Here is a 20579-nt window from a genome sequence, read left to right on the forward strand (position 1 = left end):
CGCAGCCCCTCCAAAGCCCTGCAAACCATGGGGTGCGGGGACCTCACTGCAGACTGAAGCCAGAGGTGTCTGCCTGCCTTGCGCAGGGCAGCAGGAGGAGCTGGGCCTGATGGTGAATGCCAGGGACAACAGGAGGCTCCCACCCTGCTCCATGGCTGCAGGAAGCCAGCGTCCTGGGGGCTCTGGGACAGGGCTTTGGGATGGTCCCCTTCTTGGCACATGGTCTGGGAGGGAGCAGGACAAAGGGGCTGAGCTCTGCAGCAACACAGTGGCCCCAAGACCCTGACTGAGCAAGCTGGGATGCAACAAGCCATGAGGAGCCTAGCCTTGAGAGAGGGGCAGAGCAGCTCTGCACTACAGCCAGCCATGCCACGGATGCTCAACATGGGACAGGGCAGAGCCTGGAACTGCTGCTCCACCATCCAGACCTGCAGTGAAATGGCCCAGGAGCAAAGTAGGAGGCTGACAGAGAACCACAGCCCCTCAAAAAAAACACCTCTTTTCTGGGCAGCACACACCAATACACAGGAGTGAGACTGGTGGGCTCTGGCAGTCCTCACCCTTCACAGTCAAGGTGTCGGCTGAATCCAGCCATAGGAAAAATGGGACCATTTACACCAAACAGGGAACGCTCCCTCAGCCCTAGCACTGCATTGCAGGGAGCCTCTCTGCAAGGCACTGCACAGGCTCTAAAGACCATGCAGTTGTCTGTAAGCACTCCAAGCTGGATTCTGCATGCAGGGTGCCCCAGGCCTGCCAGAGCCACCAGGTACCCCATGTGCTGGGTGCTGTATGGTCACACCGTGCCAGAGCCCTGGGGCTGGGGCCCACTGCACAACACACCACAGGCAGTGGCAGAGGCTGGTGACTGCGATCATGTCCCTGCAGCAACCCCCTGTCCCCAAAGGCCAGCAAGCACCCAGAGGCTGGACAAGGCAGCACCGGACATGCTCTCCAAACTGATCCAGCCCAGTGCTCATCGTGGGAGGCCCCGCTGCCTCCACCACCAGCAGGAAGGCAGCCCTCAGCTCCCGCTGGGCACTGGGCGGACGGCAAACAGAGCATGGAATTTGCACGGCTAAAAGTTAAATACAACACACACACGGATTTTGTCAGAGGCCCTGGCACGGCTGCTTTCGCGGGATCCGATTAACGGGGAAATAAAAGGGCCAGGGAACCCACGCAGCAGTGTGAGCAGATGCCCTATAAAAACCAAATCCGTGGTAATCAAGGGGACCGAAAGGTACATTTAAAAAAACAAAAAACCCACCCTGGAAACAAAGGAGCTGGGCTTTGTGGCTTCCCTGGGAGGGCTGTGGAATTAATGGGGAAGAGCACATGTGTTTGATAATCTTTATATGGCAAAAGACCCATCTTTCAAATATGTCACAAATTCATATTAATCACCTTCCTATTGCCTTCTGTGGCGCAGCTATTCCAGTTGCCTTGGGCAAAATTGGGAACTGTCTGGTTAAAAAAAATGTTTTACATTATAATTTACAAGAGCTTACAAGTCTAGTTTCTTTTAATGGAAAGAACGATTAAAAAAAAAAGGAGAGGTCTATATATACACCCTGGTATATATACACTATATATATTAAAATATATATATAAAAGACAGATATTGTAACTCCATCTGGAAAGAGAGAATGTTTGATCTTAACAATGTAACTTCTAGCTTTCAAACAGGCTCAGAAAACAAGAAGTCAGCAGGAGTTCAGATAAAGGAAGCTTAAAAGTCAAATAATTCTGACTCTGAACCCGAGACTTCTTAGACTCAAGGTCCTTTCCTTTACCCATTAATGGGCTGACTTGTGAGCTCAGGAACAAAGTGCTGCAATGTGAGGATTTCTGAGAGTCACTCATTACAGATCACTGAGTGGAGTCTGAGTTGCGGAAATCAAAGGATCCAATCTGGAGTAACTGGCTGAACTTCTGCTTGGAACTAATTTGTTCTGAGTTCGGCTCACCTTTCACCTCCCAAAGGCCCCGAGTAAAGCCCCTACCAGGGTCAGCGGCAGACGGCACTGGGGGGATCCCAGCTCGGCTTTAATGGTCAGCGACGGGAGCGCAGTGCCTCAGGGAGGGTGGACAGGCAGCCAGGGAAGCCGGGATGCGGTGGACACGGTGAGGCAGGCCGGTACCCAGCTTCCCACTGCCCCACAGGGTCTCACTGCCAAGACCTCCCCTAACACCCTTCTGAGATGCCTCCATCCCCACTGCTGGACAAGGGGGATGGAGGCAGCCAGATGTTGCCACAAACAGTATCTCAAGACCCCATTGTGCCTTTGCCCATCCATTCCAATTCCTAGGAAGGAATCCAGGCATGCCAGGCAGGGCTCAGGAGTCAGGACTCCTTAGTCCTAATTCCTGGCTTTGCCACTCACTCCCTCCAACATCTGGAGCAAGATACTTCTCTCTAGGGAAGCAAATCTGGCTTCAGGGGAGCAGCTGGTTTGGAGACTAAACTAATCCATGCTTAATCCAACATGTGGAGTGCCATGGATGGGCAGTGCTAGACAGCACAAAGGGATTCTCCAACCCAGAGGAATTTGAAGCAGGGAGATTAAATGATCCCCCCAAGGGCCCCCAGCAGCTCAGTGGCAAAGGAACACACTTGAACTGGGGAGCTCAAGGCTGGCGTGGCAGGGTTAAACCTGGTGAGAGGAAGGGCAAGGTGTTGCCCACCTCGTGCAGGGATAACCCCGAACCCAGGACCCACATCCACACACCTCACCAGCCAGCATCTACCCCAGCTCTTCTCAAAGCTGACCCCAACCCATTTATCTTCCAGAGGCCAATTTTAGACATGATGCTGAGTGAGAGGCACTGGGAAGGCTCCTGCCGGATGTGGGCAGGGCAGGGAGCATCGTCAACACATGGCCTCCACTCAGGTCAGCCCATCCTTGGAAAAGCTGGTTGTGGGTCACAGGCTGCTTGTCTCTCTCACTGCCACGTTGGCCAGGTTCAGGGCAAGCACAGTGCCAGGGCCTGCTTGACTCTCCAAACATACCTGAGCCAGGCAGAACATGGCACAGCCACCCCATTCTGCCCCTCTCCAAGACACCCCTCCAGCTGGGATGTAATTTCCCCCCCCTCAAAAGGTACCATAAAATGGTCACAGTGTGAATGTGCTTGACCTTTTGTCTTGGACTAATCTAATTGTGTCGTCTTTGTGTAATCAGCCGGTAAAGGTCAGTGCTGTATTTAACATGGGGGCCCTTTAGGTACTGAATTTGCCTTGCAGTGAATTAACTTGATTATATTTCTTTCAAATATGTCAGAGACCAGGTCAGTTTAACCCTCTCTGTGCTGCCTGGGCCCACCCCTTTGTTTCCAATTCCAGGAGGTGGCACTGAGGAACAATGTGGTCAGAAACACACACGTGGGCTCCCTCCTCCTGCAGCCATGGCCACCACCACCACCTCTTCCAGCTTCCCAACAAGCAAAGTCTCAAGGGAGAGCAAGTGTGTTGTGAATGAGCCCGAAAAGTTTTCAACCCAGGACACTCGGGACCGCAGGGAGGGGTGAGATTTCAGACTGAAAGCAGTAAGGGGGAGAAAAAAAATTCAGAAGACTCCTTTGCAAACATGAACCTGTCTCAGTGGAACGCTTCCTTATGACTCCATATTGTCACAATCAAATAGGACATTACTCAAGTCCAGACTAAGGTGTCACCTCTGCCGATTAGGTGTTCTCAATATCCTGCAATACATTATACAGTTTAGAAAGTAAAGGTCTGTGCCACTACCAGGGGCAGTATGTCTGAGGCGTCGGGGATGCCACTGTGTGGAGACGGGCAGCTTTTGTCAGGCAGTTCAGCTCAGCTGTGCCAGGGGACTGCACAGAGGGGAAAGCAACCTCAGCTGATCCCCGGCATACTCTTGGCCCTGAGGCAGTGGTGAGGGGTTGGGCAGCCTGCCCTCATGGAGGCAGGGAGGAGAGGCTGGTAATTCACATCCTGCAGAGGTACATGCACAGGACATTGTCACGGGGCTCACAGTGGAAGAACCCCTAGGGTCTGGCTTTCCTTTCACAGCACTGGAAGCAGGATATAAAAACACCCCTTTGCTCTTCAAACACATCTCTCCTTCCCAAGCCTCCTGCTTCAGGCAGAACTACTGCTTGATGCCAGGTACTTGGGCAAGTCATGGCTCATCATTTCAAGACTGCTTTCCCCACTCACTTCCCTCTGAGAAACCCTTATGGAGCTGTGTCTAGAAGGAAAATGCCTCAGGCCTGCAGCTGTATTGGAATCACTGCTGCTGCCCTAGGGCAAGCTCTCGTCACCCAAAGCCTTGCTGCTTTGGTCCACGGTGGCACCCACGTCAAGCCATCTGCCTGCATGCAGGATGTAGAAAGCCCTGCCAACCCCACCTGTAGCACCAAGAACACTGTCCAGCACAGGAGACGAGCCCAGAGAGCAGCACTGGGACTTGGGGTAAACAGGCGTGCTGTGCTCCCTTGGACGCGCATGCCTGGAGGGAGAGCAGGGCAGCATCCCCAGCGCCTGTCAGGGCATCTGCGTCGGAGACCTGAGTGCTCCCTGTTCTGCCCCCACAACCTTCCTTCTCACCGAATTGGGGGTCAGTGGTGCTCCTACTACATCAATGATCTGGTCCTTGGTATCTCCCTTGACCTCCTCGATGCCGAGCCCTGCCTGGCCATCTGGATGGGCGCCTTCTGCAGTGAGGGGGCCAATACTACCAGCTTTGGCCAGAGCCTCATAGCGGTGCCGTAACATCTGCAGCTCATATTCGCAGTTGGCAAAGGCTTGCTTCAGCTCATACAGCAGCACGAGGTCGCTCCGCAGCTCGTTGAACATCTGTACAATCTCCTCTGTGGGCATCGGGTTGAGATCTAGGGAGAAAAAAAGGGTTTTGTTAAATACCCAGATCTGCAACCCTACAACAGAAGATCCCTAGAAAGGTCCTGGCTGCCCATTCACTCCCACAAAGAAACACCAGGAGCCTTGCTCCCATCACATGGATTCTAAGGCACAGCAGGGCTGGAGCACCAGGAAGCCCTTGGGATACACGTGTTTTGTACGGCAGGAGTGGGGAGTCAGGAACCCCTCCTTACCCTCATAGAAAGTGAGCTCTAAGAAGCACTCAGATCCTTCCCCAAGGCTTCCCTAGCAAGCAGAGATGGTAACTCCTTTAGTTTTAAAACAAAAAGGGAAAACCACCCTGGTTGAGCCACTTTCACCAGCCACAGGAGGCCTTCAGAACTGCAGTGTCTCTGAGACAACATATCAAGCCATAAACCAGTTGGCCCAAAAAACTAACAAGAGTTAACAGAGTCAGTGCTGGGAGCAGGCTTGGGAATCTCTTTTAAATCACCAATAAGGTCATGGTTTGGGCTTTTTCCTTCTTTTTTTCTTTTTCTGTGTTTAAAAATCCCCCCCTAGCCACAGTGGGGGGAAAAGGTGTCCAGTCAAGGGGCACTGTATGCTGGGACCTGTGGTACCTGCAAACTGTACCCACTGCATGGAGGGCAGCAGCTAGCCACGGGCTACACTTCTTTCCCTCTAGCTACGAGTGGGTATTGTACCTGTTAAGTGAACCCTTCTTTCTGCTGCTAAGACACTGGAGTTCAAGAGTGAGGGCTGTGTGTTTACTCGCCCTTCGGCAGAGATGCTCCAGATTTTCACACAGCATGCAACCTATAAAGGGGGGATGAACAGTCCCAGATGCATTTTGGACTTGCCACCGTGAGCAGTAAATTAAGAGGAAACGAAGCTTGAAAGCAAGACAGGGCAGCCCTGAACAATGTGTGTGCCGCGGTCACTAACACACTTAGAAGTACCTCTCCCTACAAGGCTGAGATTTGCCTTCCTAATACTGTGCTGCCTCTCTTGATGGTTAAAAAGGCCCAAACAAGAGAGAAACAAAGGCTCTTTTAAAACATTTTTCTACTGGGAGGAAAAAAAATAAAAAACCCTGTGCATCTTGTTCTGGCTTTTACCCTCTTTCCTTTTTTTTAGACACATAAAATATTTTAAAAACCATTCACATACTGTTATTCAAGAAACTGGCTGTATTACTAGGGGAAAAAATAGCCCATCTCGAGAACAAAGGCTAGCTCTGTGTGTCTCTTTCTCTCTCGCGTGCCCCCTTTACTCACCTACTCCGAGTTCCATCAGCATCTGCTCCAGGGCTTTAATCTTCTTCTGTCCCACCGAGCTTGGCAGTTTCATCTGGAACACAAAGGTAACAGAGCCACACAGCTCAGAGATAGCCCTCACTCACAGCCGTCTAGTTCAAAAGGCAAGAGAGCTTTTCTTTTTATAGTGCACGGGGAACAAAAAAAGAAAGGGAGAGAAAGGAAAATCAAGTGGTAAGAGAGGGAGACAGGGGCTGAAAGTTTTCAGACTAGGTCCGAGGGCAGGTATTGAAAAGCCCGGTCGTGAGGGCTTTTATTTTCCCTCTCGTGTGTGTGCAAGACACGCTGTTTTACAGTTTCCATGTGTCACTGAATTAACAACAAAAGTTCTTCTTGGCTTCAAACCCTCTCCCGCGGTGCCCAGCCCATCAAAGGGCTCATTTACACAGCGGCTAATGTGCAATGCTGCCCTACTTTATTCGCTTTAGCCGGCCTGATTAGACTCATGCGCTAACAGACTCACTTCTCCTTTTACCTGCTGAGCCCCAGACCTGTGGGATTCATTTACAGAGCAGGCTTTGTAACAAAGGGGAGAGACAGAGAGAGCACAGTTACTTGACTGGCGGAAGTGTGAACACACATTTACATCGGAGCTAAGGGGCTAGGTGAGAGAGGAAGCATCAGATGTGAGCTATGAAAGGGAATCGGAGCTGGCCAGGAGAGGAAGAATGCGTACACTTAGCAGGGTCCTTCCTCTGCATTCATTTGGGCTCTAGCAGGAGTCCTAGCTGCTCAGACCAAGCATTTATTAGATTACAAGCAGCACGAACACAGCTGGCACAATGTACCAGGGAGAACAGGTTTCCAAGCCCTGTGGATATATCCAACAACGAATGAAAGCACTCTCCTTCCTCAGCAATGCCAGAGGACAGACCAGGAAAGAAATGATTCTCAACACCACAGTGTCAAACACCTTACTGCACACAGCTGTGGACTGTCCCTTCATATCCGGCCCTGAGAAGGTGAACTTACACCTCCACCCAGGGATCACCATCACCGGCCCAAGCTGCCCAGCAAGTCAGTGAACAGCCAAGAGATAAGAGCATCCTGCAGCCATCCTGCACACCACTTACTGAGCAATGGCCCCATTCTTGGCCAAACCAACCACGAGCCTGCAACACTGGACTGAGAATGACCTGACGGAGAGCTATTCTTTACTGCACCTTAAAACTGGCCTTGGAGGTGAGCTCACTGGAGGGTATCACGATCACTTCAGTTCCCTTAAGCCACAGGTTGAAACTCCCAAAAACAGACAGCCCAATGTCAGCTTCCCAAATTAGGCCTAGCTTTTCCATGGTGTTCACTGCCCCAATACAAAAACAACAACAGGAGACACCATCTGGAACTTTTTAATCCCTTTGAAGGCAGGAGCACATACCCAAGTGGCGAAAGCACTAACCTTAACTCAGCTGTGGTTGATGTCCCATAAGCTGCTCCACAACCCCACAGCAGCAGGAAAATCTGCCTTTTCCACCACATCATTTCAGCCAAGAAACCAGAGTATGGAAGCCACAGAGGAGCCGAGGGGAATGAGCATTTCACAGTACACAATAAGTAACACCTAGTCCTTTTGCTAGATATTAGCACCACAATTAAGACCACGCAAAGGATGGAGAGGACTATCAGAGGAGGATTTCTAAGAAATCAACCTGATCCAGAGGATTCAAAAAGGGAAACAGAAAAACCTTCCCTCATGCAAATAAGACAGCACAGGTAAGGACTGAAGGACATCTCTGTCCTTTCTTAAACCCTGAGGGTCTCTAGCTTAGAGTTGGGCTTTCTACATAGCAATGAACTTCATACTTTAAAAACTGAATCTTTACAGTCGACCAAAAAATTATTGTCTGCCAAAGGTATCAGATATTTGGATTTCAGCCAAGTCTTTGGTGCAAAATGTTAACTTGAGCAGAACCTTACTAAAGTAGGTTTTCTGAGAAACTCTACAGCACAGACTCTGTAGAGGCTCTGCTGAAAGGCAGCACGACAGGGTAGAGCCCTAACACAAGGCACTGGGACAGGAGATATTCCTGGTTGTTTGCTGGGTGCCTTCCTGCATCTAGCAGCAGGATGCCAAGGAAGAAAAGGTCAGTTACCACAGCTTAGCAGGAGACAGAATGGTTAGCCTGGAGCATTAGGAAGACATTCCTGAGAGCAACAGGCCTTGGTCCAAAGAACTGTTCTGCCCCACCTGGAATCACACAGAACATTTAAGACAGGCGAGGTACCCAGCTCTGCTGCAACTGGGGGATGTATGAACTGACCTAGTCAGATTGTGCTAGCTTTAACATGCTGGATCTCAAACCAGCTTCAGGAGCAATGGACAAGAAACAGGAAAAGGTCATGCTTGACTAGGCTAGGTGGACAGATAGGAGGTCTTGTGGTCTCTTTCCTCTGTTGGTTAGAGGAAAAGCATAAGCTCAAAGAACTACTGGCAACACAAACAATTAACCTGGCAAAGCCTTCAGCTGTGATGTTGTATATGTCCTGCTCACTTCCCATAGGAGTTTGGTCAATGAACACCGAGCCAAGGTCTCCACTGACACTGCTGAAGATTAGAAGATGGAATAGGGAGAGGCAGGACAAATTAATTTAACTTCAAAGAAAGGAACATAAAAGATGCTCAGGAGTGGGGCTGTGAAGAGTTTAGTTTAAAAACACATCAATTAAGCTTCCTTTTAATTCAGGCAGGATGATCTGGCCTGCAAACAGGAAGGCTTCATTGGTTTCTCAAAGAAGAGTATATTTTAATTTTACCATCATTAAGAAAATGTTATGATTTATGTGGCTGCTGTCAGACTAATATCTTTAGAATTTAGCTGGCTAAGCTAATTCATCTCTAAGACTGATGAAGGCTGATTGCTCTCTATGCAAAATGTATTAAAACTAAATGAGCAGTCTATTACTCAAATGCTGCTGATAATATGTTAGCCAGGGTCCGTTAGCTAGGCTGCCTTGTTGCAGGAGAGAAGCCTTCACACCCTGTACAGCTCTGCAAAGCTTACTTCTGCAAGCCCTTCTTTGTTTTGGTTTTTTAAGTAAATGTCCAGAGATGCACCAGAGTGCTGAAGTGGTGTATCACCTGCCTTCATTCCCAAGGAATGTGGCAATCCACAAGGACCATCGGTCCCAGCCAACAGCACAGAGAACAGCTCTCTGGCTCAGGATGCTTGCCCTGGGGTACATAGTTTCCGCAGGCCATGTCTCTATGTTAATGAAAACACTGATCAAGGCAATCTTGTTGCTTACACCACAGCACCTGGGATGCTCTTGGTGTTGTCATGGATCAAGTCCTCTGCAGGGGCTAAGGAAAATTATGTTTCTGGGAGAACTCCAGTGAGCAACCACAGTTTCCGAGGTGAATGGCATTTGCCCTTTTCTTTCCTTCCTTATACTAGACTATTATTGTTATTTATTATCTTTAAAGTCCCCATATAATAATAATCCCTGGGAAACAGATTGCTCCCGTCAGAAAACTGATTAGCCAGGATTTTTGAGGTTACTATATTTTGGATGCTCTTCTCCTTTGACAGCCTCTCCCTACAGCCACTTTGCCACACCAGCCTGCGCTTATAATTACACCAACGTCGCTTTTGATTTAAGGACTGTAATCCTTTGTCCTTGCTATAAACAACCTGCATTAAACACATGAACTGTGTGTACCAAGAGAAAAATAAATACAGAGCTACAGAAAATTGTGTGACTCAACACCACAAAGCCCCAGTTACCATAGCCTGTCTATGGAGAGAGGAGCCTTGCCTGGTCCTGGGATACACAGCCTCTGCTGGCATGCACTTGTCCTGAGAGGGATGGAGTACACCAGCACTGACCCAGTCTGCTATCCTCTGGAGGAGGAGGATACTGCTCAGGAATTGGGTCATGAAGCTTAAAGAGATGAACAGAGCATCCACCACACTGTCACGGCAGGGGCTGAGAGACTGGGGGTGAACCTGAGCAGTTTGATTTTCATAGAGGGTCTCACCACAGAGTATCTTTGAGGTTTTGAAAGATACAGGATTTTTATTTAATGTTTGAGACATTCCCCCGACAAAACCTCGCTAATTCATGCTAATGACTAGGAGACCTACTGCAAATGAGTTACTAATTGGCAATATTCATTACTGAACAAACATGATAAGAAGTAACTGAAGATGCAGCCTCCCCAGTCAGACTGGGTTAATTTTTGTGTGCCATTCAGTTTTCATCACTTATGATGACTTTTAAGCATAGTTGCAAATGTATTCGAGTATATTTTTGAGGACTAAAGAAGCCAAAGTAACAGCAGAGCTTGCAACACAGTCCCCTGTTGTGTCTTACAGCATCACCACCTGGCAGGTAGAGACTGTCATGGGGATCTGCACTAGGAATGGAATTGGTCTGCAGGATCTACAGACAGATTCAGCTCAGTCCCATGTGTGATTGTATCTATGTGGTCGCCTTGAATGTCCTGCTCTTAATTTATCACTTTCTTCATAAATGCTGTTTCTGGTGCTCACAAATTTAAACCAAAGCAAAACAAAACAAAAACATTCCACTTTTTGATGAAAGCTTTTGTGTGGTCTATCACCAGAATACAAGAGGTTTAAAATTAATCAGCAGTTATTTGGATATCTCACACATACCCTCCCCGATGCTGCACTTCATTTCAATTCCATTTGAGACAATCTTTTCCTTAAACTCAGCCTTCCCCAACCCTAAATAATACGACTATCCTAAAACAACTAATCCTAAAAACTGCACACATCTGACCTGTGTCTGTACAGCTATAAACTGTGGGTTTATGCACCAGCATTGTTGTTCAGCATTATGATACAGCTCACTGACATTGAAAACCACCTTCCTTGTGAATTTCGGTAGCAAGAAAACTTTCTCATTAGGCTCTTTCTTCGTGGATATCTTTAGAGTACCGAATCGCTTAGTGGGTTTCCAGGAAGGAGTGCTAAAGTTTCAGATGAATAATGTTTCTTGCATTTTCTGTCTGAAGGTCAACCTTTCCCCAGCTGCATGGCTCTGCTCCGCAGCAGCGGAGAGCTTCCACTCCTGCACAGTTTGAAGACTCAGAGAAAGAACCATATTAAGCACTTTAGTCTTAGAGCTCTGGAATTTAAAATAGCCCAGCAGAAAATATTCCAATTCTGATATGAAAGTGCACATTTCCGGAAATCTGAAATGCTTAACAGCTCAGAACTAAAGTGCTACAGTAGAAGAAAGATGGGACATTACAATGGATGTATGCAAAAGTTAGAAGTTTCAAACTGCATAGGTATTCTCTCTTTCAATGAACACAGATGCTTCTTCCTGCCCCATGCTTACAGCCACAGACCCCACGTCTTATATCAGTGCCTGCTGATCTGCCAGAATAAGGTTTAGGACAAGTAAAAATAAAGAATCATACTGCTATGCCATCTCTGCTATGCTCTGTAACACATTAAACACAGTGTTCACTCTGGGATGGCACATGACCATCCACTTGCTTCATCAATGAGGCTTAATGCTAAATAAACCAATCTTTCAAGAAGAATCCATTTCTACATTAACTTATGTAAATGGTTATTTCAGGGTTTATTTAGACTGAAGTCAGACATAGCTCACAAATTCCCAAATCAGTTGTGCAAAAATATAAATTCTGTACTTGAATCTTCCTAGTAAATTAAACCAGTTTTACTTGTTAGAGGAATATATTTAGTGAAAGCTTTGTCAAGGATGAGGGAAGCCAACAGATCTCAGAGAAGCACTGCACTGGAAGGCATATGAGTAGCAGCTCACTGATCCTATAAACATTAATGCCTCGTTATCCGTCTATAGCACTGATTCAAGGGATAAAACTAATACTTCCTGAAGAAGCCATCAGCATCAATAGCTCAGCCTGATGGGTTTTCACCAGCACAGGTAACAAGGTCTTCAAGGTTTTCATACTCTCCCACCCTTTGCCCCCAAGGAAGGGTGTATAGATTGTTTTGACCCAGCACAAGTGGCCTAAATGAGAATGACTTGGAATCCACACAAATGACAGCTGATAACCTGGAAAGAGTCAGCTTTATCCCAATTTGACACACAGGTTGACAAGGAACAAGACATCTGAGAAGATAAGAAGAATTCACACCTTGCCAGGACTGCCTGCCATTTAGAAGATAGTCATCTTCTGGCAAGCAAAGTATTATCTGCCACTTATCAATCCCAACATTTCCTTGCCCTTAAATACATTTTGCTTAAATATAGTGAAAGCCTGTAAAACAAATGCAAAAAGACTACAGGAAATGTTTGTGTAGGGAAAAATAGTAAAATTCATGGTGCTGAACAAAGAACCACACAGGATATTTTTACTGGAGGGTGTTTCATGTTAAAAGCACATTACCAGTTGACACTGTAGTATTTTGCTTTAGGAGATCTGCAGATGCCTGTATAGTCCTACCCCTGCCTCTTGCTACAGACACAGAAACCAAGCTGAGACCTGTAGAGGTAGCTGGAGGAAATGGAAACGGCTGCAGCCTCCGAGCTGCATTTGACAAACAGGTCAAGAGCAGAAAAGAGTGTGCTGTGATTGCAGGAAAGGCCCTAAGACAGGCCACACAAGGGGGAACTCCAAGGACAGCTTCACATAGTACAAGAACATTACTTAAACTTGTAGATCGGACACAAATCCAAAAACCTGTAGCACAACAGTCTAGTCTTGAATTGATGTTGCTTTTGTCTTAAATAATTTAACTGAAACTACACTTACACAATTACAAAAATACATGGTGACTAATTACATTCCAATCATTATATTGCTTATGCTAATGAAAGAAATAAGTAACATATTGGGTGCTCTGCCCAAGTTATACATACAATGAAATTACCTGATGAATGACACCTAAGACTGTCACAATGGGCACACAAAGGTAGTAAAAGCTTCTCAAATCAGTCCAGGACTGGTAGACAAAGGTACCTGTGGCCTTGTACTGCACAGACACTGGTACCTGATGGTTCAAAAGAAGCAGCAGCACAGAGTGTCCTTTCCAGAATTACAACTTTAAAAGACTTCATTACTGTATCCAGAGTGTTCTCTTTATATCCAAGAGCCTGATAAAGGCTCTTGTCCAGATGCAATCCCACACCAAAGAACTCCACAAAAAAACTTGATGCATGAATTTTCTTTCAGCAATTTAACATGAACTGCCTTTCAGTTTAGCTAAGAATGAGAACAGCGGAAGAGAAGTGCTGGATTCACCTTCTCTAGCTCATTCAAGATTTTGTATCTTGTGCCGTTTTCTTTTAAAACAAATACTCCAATGTTTTCATCTTATTTCACTCTCTACAGTCAGGAGTTTGATTAGGAAATGCACCAGCACTCTCTTGGCCCTAATTAAAGGGCATGTTATACAACAAATAGATGGCAATGCCACAGCATGAATTCGATCCAGCCTGCATCATTTGTTCATAACTTCTATTCACAGAAATGAGACTACTGCTTTCCTTCCACACCTCTGTCAGGCTCCCCATGGAAATTACTCTCTTCCACTCTCTTGCAGAGTGCAAAACATACAACTTTGCTAATGAAAAATTGCTAGCAGAAGCAATGGGCACATCTCAGCCAACTAATCCATGGGATGTTCAGATCTGGAAACATAAACTTTCCTACCTAATAAGGGTGTGCTGATCTCCACCAGATTGATGCCAGGATGCCTTGGAGTGCAATCAATACAAAACAAATAAATAATTAATTGCTCCAAGTAATTAAGTTTATCAAATCCAAATAAAAATAACTGATATTTTATGGAACTGCTTCCAAAGCTGAACCTCTGAAGGGACAGTATTGATCACAGGAGGACAGACAGATGTTTCACATGGTCAGAGCCGATGAGGTCTGGGTTTGCATTAATGACAAGGAAGGAACAGAGCCAACAGCCTCCAATGCAGAGTAAACAGTCAGCGTGCTTGGCCATTTAATTGTGGGTCAGATCAAATATGGAGAATAAACATGTCTAAACACATACATACAACCCCATCTTCCTCTAGAAATATCATTCACCTTGGTGCTGCAGTAAGCATTAAGGTCCCACTCCAAGAAAGAAAAACAGAAGAGAACTCACACACATGCATTCCCCCAACAACCACAGTAAATTCTTACTCATAAATCAGTGCTAAAAAATGCTCAGCAGGCTAGTAAATATTTAAAAGCTGGTCAGTGTGAATATTTGAATCAATGGGTACTAAAGCTGTATTTGTAATTTTCCTTCCTTTACTTTTTTAATTGGTCTGACTGGCAAATTGTCTATAAGATCCCAATTAGCTGATGGAATCAGGCTGCTGGCTGGAAGCTTTTTTTGAGGGGAAGTGGCCAGCTTGGAACAACTAAACTGGACTATCCCTCAGTCCTTTCTGCAGACTGAGATCTCTACAAACTCCTTTTCACCCTGGAGTTTTGTTTTGTTTCCAGATGAGACATCACTCAATCGATTCTCTTCCAGTTGTTTTGTTTCCAAACCCAAGAGAGCAAGGACACAGACATACACCTCAACAAGCAGGAGCGGAGACAAACATCCATTCTTTTCCATCCATCATCTTCTTAAAAGCACTGCTGCAGCAATCAACAGCTTTAACAGAATCATAACCTTAAAATTTCCACATAAGACAGAGAGAAGATGAGCAACTTAAAATACACGGATGTTAAGTATGCCAAAGCCAACACAATCAAGTCAAAAACAAAGGTTAAACTTAAAAGAAAGCTGAACATAGCAAGGTACAGAAACACTGTGGTGAATTCAAAACAAACTCAGTTCTGCCCTACAAAAGCAACACCATGCCTAGATCACAAACATGTGGTTACTGTTGGTTTGTCTGGGTCCTGGAAAAGATTCAAGTTCAACAGCTCCCATTTTCCTTTCATTCAGGCAGATGCTCAGCAAAGCTTTCTTTCCTCATTGCTCTCTGCTTTCCCTTTAGTCTCTTCCTCTCCTTTCCCTGCACAAATTCCCTACCCATCTCCCATTTCCTCTGGCTTTTTGGCTGTCTGCCCTTCCAGCTGAGCAGATCTGGTATAACAGGAAGTTTTCCAGAAGTAACGCTTAGGATTAGTAATACATTTCTGCTGTTATTTTCATAAGTTTTACTAACAGCAAAGGCAAAGGTCTAAAATTCCTTTTGAAGAAACTCATGAAAGGCTTACCCCCTTCCTAAACATCTACTACTGTCTCCTGCTCTCTGTAGCACCAAGACAATGCACTGTCTTGAATTAAGACAGAGCTTTTCATAATGCCCAGCTTCTTACTGCCTTAGAGAAACTTGCAGTCTGTGCTGTCAGGAGGCAGAGGGGAAATCCCATGCAGAGCAAGGGCACAGGGGCTGTGGCCTTCTTTGGCTGTGGCCACAGTCCCATGGAGAACAATGGGAGACTGAAACCATTGTGATAGAAGGCAGCTTGTCAAACTGAACTCACTGGAGAAGATTACTCTTCAGCATCTGCTGAAGGAGAAACTTTCAGTTATGGCCATTAATCCTGGAGGGCGGAGGGAAAGATCTTCAAATTCAGACTATGCATAAGATTTTGTAAGCTTTAACAACAGGGAGAATTTGAAAAGCCTGTGCTATTGCCATAAAAACTACTGGGAACAAATCAAGTTGAATACAGAATGCAGTTGAATACAGTCCTTTTCTTCAAGGACTCATTTCTAGAAATTAATTTTAACTCAAGTTTTCAGCCTAATTGTAAATCCTCCGGGGGGAAAAAAATCTCTAATCAAAGAGTTAAGTGCTATTATGCTGGGGATGATATGGTACATTTTTCACACATGACAGAGGTTGAGTCCCTGATCTCAGTGCAAAATCCAACTTTGCCTAACTATGAAGGCGTAAAGCACAGTAGTAAAGGACAAAATAAAGGAGGACAATAGAAGTCTTTAGGTGAGGAACCCTTTAGGTCCTCAGGCAAAAGAACTTACTGCAGGATGTCACAAGCCTTTAGAAACCATTTTCCAATGTGCTCAGGGCAAAACATCTTACTGGATGTTGCCAGAGTACAGGTTTCCAGCACAGCATCCCAATTCCTTGCTTAGTCCTAGTCAGCTCCTGCCCTTATCAATTCCATACCACTGGTGTGTGGAGGGTTTGACACATAAATCCACCAGCAAAATAACTTGGATTAGCGTGCATTGCCAGCTGTACCACTTAGCACTTCAGCACCTCTTACCAATTCAAAAGGCCCATACTGACCTCATATGATTAATTCTCCCCGTCACCCACACATGAAGAAAGTGAGTTTATTAGCTCCTGTTTTAAGAACAGGCAATACTTGAATAAGGAAGCCAGGTGACTGGCTAAAAGCGACAAATGAATTCATTTGCTGGGCTGGAGGCAGATTTCACATTTCCAAGCAACAAAGTGTTGATTTTTTCACCTGGATCAGTGATTTGCAATCTTTTTCAATTCGCAAACCACTGGTACTTCTGATAACAGCGTTTATATCCTTAAAAATTTCAAGCAGAGCATAGAAAGTTGCTCTAGGTCATCCCAGGAGCTTAGATACTACAGCCTGAAAGTTGCTGAATCAGGCTGCCATGCCTCAGCTTATCACTGCATTTCGTGGGTATTGAAGAGAAGCATGTAACACCCATTTTCACAAACGGCTGGGATGTGAATTGCCTGTTTGGCAAACGAAAAGGCTGCTGGCTTTGCCAGATGGTTCCATCACTGATAGGTTATTGCTCAGCTTCTCTTCCAGAGGGGGTAAAAATACCAGAAAAGCTCAACCATTACTTATCAGTTTTCAAAATCCCAAATCAATCTCTATAAATTATTCTATTTATCTTAATGCAGGAGAACATATTTGCCATGTCTCCATAAATCTCAACACATGCACTGCAGTCTTTCATGTCACTTGCCTCTGACTTCCTCAAGGCTGTAGTCCCTCACTCAAACAGGTAGCCTGCAGATGGTGGCACTTGTACACTAACAGGGTCCCCCAGCAGGGACCTTGCTGAGGCATATCTCTTCTAATGCGTGCATGCACCTGTATGGTGAAGCAGCATGATCCCAAACACATTCCTAATAACAGCCCCAGGGCATTCCCAGCAAGATCTGAAACTATTCTGACATCAAAAGTACACCCCATAAAACAGTCTTTAAAAGTGACCCAGAAAATTACTATGCCAAGTCAGTGTGCTGGGCAAGGAACCTACTTCTCCACCTTTGCTACAATAAAGCAACTAAGGATTATTTTATTTGGCTAGGGAAATTAAAAAATAGCAAAAATAAACACCTGTACTGGGCAAACAGGATTTGGCTATCAAAACCCCTCTAAAAACATTCCGCCAGCCAGGCAGGTTTAACATACTCAGTATCTCAAACCCTGTCACTAAGAGACAGGCATCTACATTTATCTTACTGATGAAACAACAAGAAAGTTATTTCCCAGGGATATCTGTGGAGCAGAATGAACAAAGGGGCTTTTTCCCAAAATATTTTCTGAAGATAATGGAAACAGGAAGGCAAAAATCGTGTTCATGTGTCTTCTTTTTTTCCAGACACAACCTGAACATCCAGTTCTTAAAAGCACCTCTTGTCTATTAAGACATGTGCTCTATGTATTACATTTAGCTCTGAGCTCTGTTTGGACTAGACAGCTCCATTTGGGTCTGTCACATGTCTAACCACAGAGCAGGAACACCAGTAACAAACACCAGCAAGCTCAGGTGCCCCTTCAAGGCGATGAGCTGGCTTCCCCACAGCCTGCATTCCAGGTTTCTGAGACTCCACATTTATGGAATTCCTTTCTTATTTTAGAGGCAAGAACTTGACTTTCTGTAGCTATAAAAGGAGAACAGATGAGGAGACAGACAGGCAGACTGAAAAACATTAACCGAGGTCCCAAGGGACCAGGACAACAGCCTACCCTCTGGCTTCGTAGTGTGACACCTGCAGATTTGAAGTCAGGAAACTTGATGCCAGCAGTCTCAGGAACAGCCTGAAAGAGATGGAAACAGGATGTGTTGATGAAGGAAACACAAGATTTCATATAAACTATCCGAAGGGAAAACACTGTTTCCTATGACAGAGAAGCACCTGCCATGGCCACATGTCAGAGCTGAGGCAAGAGGAAAATCCCAAGCAAAGGGATTCAGTGGGAAAATCCTAAGGAATTCACTGAGAAAAAAATACTCCAAGTTATCTCTGGAAAGCTCAAGCATTTTCATTGGGTTGGTTTAAATGCACTGCTCTACACAGACCTCAAACCCATCCACACAAGCATACTGTGCTTAAAGTAGCATAAATGCTACTCTTTATACTAATTCATGCATATTTGCACAATATCATCCTTATCTAACTCAGGCCCATGTTACTGATCAAAACAGCTCAGGACTTTCCCAAATCTTGCCTTTTGACTGAAAGTCCTCTAAGGAACGAGCTGAGAAACCTCTGATCTGTACAGACATGAGCCCACTAATGAGGACGTAAGGTCTGCACCTCTCCAGGGAGGCCTGCTGTTCATACACCTTTTGCCATTTGTCCACTCGTTAAGACAGTTTTCTTTCTTCCCCACTAAACATTTATGCATAGCAGTACAAGGCAGCAAACTCCTAATGCTGCTGCTGCTAGACAGTAGAGCATTTAGTTGCATTTCAACAAAATGGGGAAAAACATAAACCAAATTCCTAAAAAATCTGTGCTGCTGAGCAAAGCACAAGGTGAACAAACTTCTAAATGATTAAAGCAGTCTGTCTGTCTGTCCACTGAATGGTGTGGGGTCCCCTGAATGGGTCAGAGATACTCATGATTCAGTCTAAGAACAGCCACAGACTCTGCAAAATGTATGTTCAATCACACCTTTCCAAAAGGAAGAGTCACCTCAAATCTCCCAGTTTCTTTGGAGACAGTGCTTGCCTTGCTGCTCCCGCATTTCTCTGCAGAGGCTCTTTGTTCATTTCAGACAGCACTGAGACAACCAGGGCTGCCCCAAGATCACAAGAGATGCTGAAGGACAGTGACTCAATTCCTCAAGTTCCCTGCCAATGACTCTCACATCTCTATCAGCTATCTCTGTCTTGGTCTTGAGGTGGCACTTTGCAAACTGCTCTGCGTGGCCAGGCATTAAGGATCTTTTCCAGTTACCTGTGGTCAGTCCAATAAACAGAAGCTTCAGGAAGAGCCTTCTAGACACAACCAAGGTGGAAAAAGTATTCTGTAACTACCAGCAGGGTTCATGAATTTGTAGGGATCACTTTGATCTTTGGTAGGACTGTAGCCTCCCTGCTTGGATTATTAGATGCAAAGGCGGCTGCAATCAAAAAACAATCCTCTCTGCTTCCTTTGGATGAAGGCTGGCTTTCAGACTCCCCAAACTCTGCCCCCCAGCCTGTTGCTGAACACCCTGACACAAGCAGTGAGGGTAAATCAGCATTGTTGGCTTAGCCAAGACGTCTCTGACTGCACTCAGCGCATAAGCAATTAAATGGGTTCTTTTGCCTTGCGTGCCTGTACATGCTGTAAACGCTTCAACCTCAATTGACTTTTTGGTAAATGATTTTCCTTTGTTGAAATGATGCTGATGCAGCTCCCGATTCAAATTCTTAGTTAAAATGCAATTTTTTTCCTAACATTTCCCAGCTATAGTTGGTAATTGACTCCTAATGGACTCTGTCATGGTTGAAATGATGCTAGTGCAACAACAGAAACTGCTTCTCTGCCCACCCTGGCGTTCCTATCCACTATATGCCTGCAGACAGGCACCAGCCAGCATTTAGGGCTGGACTCCCTTACCTTGGCATCCTCAGCATCTTTCCAGCCCCATTCTCCATTACCACCCTTTCTTCATTACCACCACCACCAAGCTGCTTTCTTCAGAGGGGTATACACCAGCCATGGTTGAGATTTACCATATCAACCCTCAAGGGAATTCAATGCACAATGTGCCCAATGATATTACATTAATTACACTTAGGGGCAGGGGGAAACGAAAACAATGCTTTGAGGAAGTGGTGTCCATTAGGCACCCTTCATCAAACATTAACTGTCTAACATTCTCTACTTCCCTCCCTGCTATGCACAGACCCTTTTGGAGGACAATGACACAAGTGCTCTCTGTTCACAACATGGAGGGACAGGAATTCCGATGGATTCATTGGAAATATCTGAGATTTTTTTAACAGCTCTTTTCTACTGAAAGGCTGAATTTGTTCAGTCCACACTGTCCTCTTTCCAGAAAGGGAAACTGAGGTAACATCAATTGTGAATTAAAACCTATACTCTGGGCTCCTTAGACTTTAGCTCAGCTCAAGGAGAAATAAGAAGCAATAACTACCAGAATACAAGAGTCCCAAAGCAGGGCTGCTCTGATCAAAGCTGAGGATCAGGAGAGGGGCACGTACTGAGCTTGGGAGACACTGCTGAGACCCAGAAGTGGGAAAGGAAAGGGAAACATGGACTAGAAAAAGAAGGCAGGT

The 20579-nt window shown here is 45.7% G+C and overlaps 1 protein-coding gene across 4 annotated transcripts in view; it reads right to left on the bottom strand.

Moving 5' to 3' along the window:
- Window positions 1-1375: 1375 nt before the first annotated feature.
- Window positions 1376-20579, bottom strand: part of DMAP1 (DNA methyltransferase 1 associated protein 1) — a 36747-nt gene continuing 17543 nt past the window's right edge. For all 4 annotated transcript variants that reach the window (XM_065673530.1, XM_065673527.1, XM_065673528.1 and 1 more), the window contains 3 exons: window positions 18032-18103; window positions 6127-6199; window positions 1376-4860 (listed from right to left, as the gene is read on the bottom strand). In XM_065673530.1, the coding sequence (XP_065529602.1) occupies window positions 4514-4860; window positions 6127-6199; window positions 18032-18103 (492 nt within the window). In that variant the 3' untranslated portion in view covers window positions 1376-4513. The remainder of the gene's footprint in view (window positions 4861-6126; window positions 6200-18031; window positions 18104-20579) is intronic.

This window comes from Lathamus discolor, chromosome 3, assembly GCF_037157495.1.
Source record: "Lathamus discolor isolate bLatDis1 chromosome 3, bLatDis1.hap1, whole genome shotgun sequence".
Classification (NCBI taxonomy): domain Eukaryota; kingdom Metazoa; phylum Chordata; class Aves; order Psittaciformes; family Psittacidae; genus Lathamus; species Lathamus discolor.